The sequence below is a fragment of the Austrofundulus limnaeus genome, unplaced genomic scaffold (assembly GCF_001266775.1).
Source record: "Austrofundulus limnaeus strain Quisiro unplaced genomic scaffold, Austrofundulus_limnaeus-1.0 Scaffold3, whole genome shotgun sequence".
In the NCBI taxonomy this organism is placed as follows: domain Eukaryota; kingdom Metazoa; phylum Chordata; class Actinopteri; order Cyprinodontiformes; family Rivulidae; genus Austrofundulus; species Austrofundulus limnaeus.
Genome location: NW_013952405.1, coordinates 3,810,347 through 3,814,226, shown reverse-complemented (window position 1 = coordinate 3,814,226; position 3,880 = coordinate 3,810,347). Strand labels below are relative to the sequence as shown.

At 41.1% G+C, this 3,880-nt stretch overlaps 1 protein-coding gene across 1 annotated transcript in view; it reads left to right on the top strand.

Moving 5' to 3' along the window:
- Positions 1 to 2,262, top strand: part of ngfa (nerve growth factor a (beta polypeptide)) — a 24,004-nt gene extending 21,742 nt beyond the window's left edge. The window contains exons 2-3 of the mRNA XM_014017814.1: positions 579 to 686; positions 1,033 to 2,262. Of these exons, the coding sequence (XP_013873268.1) occupies positions 1,044 to 1,889 (846 nt within the window). The 5' untranslated portion in view covers positions 579 to 686; positions 1,033 to 1,043 and the 3' untranslated portion in view covers positions 1,890 to 2,262. The remainder of the gene's footprint in view (positions 1 to 578; positions 687 to 1,032) is intronic.
- The last annotated feature ends 1,618 nt before the right edge of the window (positions 2,263 to 3,880 follow it).

The window sequence follows — 3,880 nt, the reverse complement described above, 5'->3', positions numbered from 1 at the left end:
TGTGTGTGTGTGTGTGTGTGTGTGTGTGTATACATTATTGGGATTTTTTAAAATATTTACATCTCCATCATTTGCTTTAATTTTATTTATTATTTTGTGGTTATTTGCATAGAAAGTGAAACCCAAAGTGCATTGGGTGTTAAAATGGTAAATATTAGTGATTAAGCATTAGCTTCCGATAAATTTTTCTCTGGCGGGTCAGATGGAAGTCAACCGTGGGCCAAATGCAGCCCTTGGGCCTTGAATTAACACATGTTTAAACTAAGTATCAATTAGTGTAACTCTGTTATTAGTACATTCAACTTAAACATTTCATTCCATTAGGGCCTAAAGTACATTGATGAGAGTCCACTGCACTTATTCAACTCATTACTTAAAAAAAATTAAGGCAACAAGTAACCTTGATTTCTTTTTAAGTAGATTGAACTTCTCCAGGTTTACAATGTAAGGTGACAAAGATATTTGTTAAACAGTCCTCCATTCTTCAAGTGCATTAAGTCATTTCTAATAATTGAGAGCTCTTCTTTTTCTTTAAATGAATTTTCTACAAGTGCTTAGTTTCTGTGTTTGGGTTGCAGGACTGTGAATCAGAGGGTCCAGATGGCAACCATGATGGGCCCTGCCTTCGTTCAAGTCTGGCTCTAGAGTCCACAAGGGCTCTCACTTCAACCGGACACATTTCAAAGGTACTTATAAACACCTAGTACATGAAACAAGACACACCTAAATTGGACTGAAACCTTCCCGCGGTGATAAAACTGGCAACTCATCGAAAGCACCTTTCAAATTTACTTCTGATAGATTTTAAGTACAGCTTCTATTTGGACAAACGTAGTGCTGCAACTAGTTATTATTAAATCGAAGTGCTTTTAAATTGAGCCATCTAGCTTTTAAGATGAAATGTCAGAGGTACTAACATCAAATAAATGCCCATTCATGGCAAATGTCTACTTTGTCTGAGAGGCCCTGCTCTTTGAGAGAATTTAAGCTTTTGATGTAGACACTAACACTGTTTTCCTGTCCTTGGCACAGGACGTGTGCCCATGAGGTCGTCACCACTGGTCCTGCTCCTCCTGATTGGCGTCCAGGCTGTATTGAACATGGGAGGTGGATTGACCCGGAGTACYGGGACAACCAATCGCAGAGCAGGACAGCAAGAAACAGCAGCCAGGGACCACCTCTCTCAGGACCACACTTTGCAGCAGCATCATAGGACCACCCATCACAGGACCAAGAGGCCACACCGGGCAGCTTCGAACACGCAGAGCAGGAGCCTCGTCGTCGGTCGCTCCGCAGCGGGTTCTTCCCCCGACCCTTCAAGCCTAGTTGTGGACCCCAAGCTCTTCTCCAAGAGGCGCTACCGCCCCTCGCCCCGTGTTGTCTTTAGTGAGGAGCCCCCGTCACACGATGCCCTGGAAGGTGAGGACTATATCACTGAAGGTGTCAGAGGAGTCAGGGTGAGGCGCAAAGCAGGATCACACACCATGCATCGAGGGGAGTACTCAGTATGTGACAGCATAAACACCTGGGTGGGAAACCTGACACGAGCCACAGACATAGCTGGAAACGAGGTGACCGTGCTCCCCAATGTCACAATCAACAATGTGGTAAAGAAACAGTTCTTCTACGAGACCACCTGCCGATCCCCAACACACAGGGGCTCCGCGGCCGCAAACGGGGGGCGGCCTGGAGGACGAGGAGGAAAACGGGGTTCCAAATCAGGCAACTCGGGTTGTCTCGGCATTGACAGTCGCCACTGGAACTCTTACTGCACCAACACACACATATTTGTAAGTGCCCTGACCGTCTTTAAGGAACGGACAGCCTGGCGTTTTATCCGCATCAATGCCGCGTGCGTGTGTGTTCTCAGCAAGAAGTCTTATCATTGACAGAGGAGGACGTTTTTTGACCACTGGACTATGAAAGCACACACATTTCTACCAAACAGCCACTGCAGCTTTCTTGCCAAGCCAATACTGTAGTCCTATCCTCCTCCTCAAATCACACACTCCCGCTGGGCACAGCATTCAGTCAACACACACATACACACTTTTACTAAACCCCTCAGTMCCCTGACCCTACCTCAGTCAGAGAAGTCCTGGTTGTTTTTAAGTTATAAGGACTGTATGTCATATTTATGGTTTATACAGTCAAATATGAAAGTATTTACAGTATGTGTATATATACAAAATGAATTTGAGCTTTTAATGTTGAATGTGTTGTTGTGTTGTTCRTGTTATTTATTAAACATTTCATTATTTGCTTGGTTTCACGTGTCCCTTTAACATATTGAAGGTCTTATTTTTTTTTCAGATTATTATTCTTATTAGCATTTCCCTGAAAGTTCCCTCAACACGGAGATGCCTTATTCCAGACTTTTTACAAACTCATTAATTTATCTGAATATCCTGCATGCTCACAGTTTGAGTTCATTTAACATCATCGRTTTTCTTATTGTTCTTGCATTACTCAAGCCGTGGTGATGAAGTTTGTGTGAAAAGTAAGATTTTTTTACTCATAACATCACTTTATAAATCGGGACCAGCAGAATAAGATCCATGAGGATGAAAGAAATCACAGAACATTATCCCAAGGTATTTTCAGTGAACCTGAGAATGCTGGAGGTTTCAGGCATTCGGAATATGTGTTTCATAATMCACAGCTTTACAGGGAACATCTCTTTTGGCTACACAATATTGCCCTCTTGTGTTCATGTGTAATAAAATAAGACCCCTCCTATTTTCACATTCTGAACCTCCCCTCTCCTTACATCATCATCATCATCACTTTCTCAGGTGTCTGATTGTTCTCTCAGCTTCATGCTTCACATGTGCTGTAAGTTTTAATCACAGCGGTGTGTTGCTTCAAGATCTCATCGAAGTAATGTCATCTGATCAAAAACTTTTCAGACAGAAATTTTAGACAAACTCTCAATTCTTTAAAAATAAGTCACCAGTATCACCAGCAGATGGTGCTTTTTGGCTACAAATGCACAGTGAATTATTTTAATTCAAAAGCACCTTAAAGTTAATTGTTGAAATGATCATTTTAGTTTTCAGAAAACAAAACAAAAAARTGTTTTTAGAGAAACTAGAATATGACAGATGTAAAATGGCACAGTTTATTTCAATCTAACACATATAATTGTCAGTGTTCCTGTGGAAAAGTACATTTTTTTCTATACACAAGCATGGTCACTCCAAAAAWTTGTTGTACTTCTATAATTACTTTCTGCAAGTTCCATTCAAATTTCACATAAAATTTCCAGTGGTTCACGTGATGTTTTGTTARCAGTGAGACAGAAGAACACACAGACATGTGCATGTTAGAGGTGGGCAATAGTAAGTTCAGAACTTGAAGAGGTCACAAGCAAAAMTAACTGGTGTTATTACATAAACTCAGAACATTAATTACAACATATTTCCAAGAACTTTAGTCCCTTCAAATGACACATCAACATATATGTATTAACAGAACATATGTGCAATAAATAGGTGCTATAAATGTTCCTTTATGTGTGTGTTGGCCCTATTTTTGTATTTGTTCTCATAAAGGCTATGACCTTCCCACTTTTTTTGTTATTGTTCACATACTTAGAACAACATAGCAACAGAGGCACCAACAGCACATCCAACAATCTGGGACTTCACAGTCTTATCAGCTTGTCCTTTCCTCTGGGCGCCATCCAAACTAAACATTTCTGTTTTCGCTCAGTCCTACACAATTTCCCCCCCGACCTTCCTAGGGCACAAACTTGTATTWTTATGGCATAAAGTTTTAAAGCAGAATGGCTTTGAAAACACGTTGGTGACTGATTTCTTCATCGCATCATTTAAGCCTCGGTGTCCCTCCCTCTCCACGCTGTCCTCCCTCCATCATT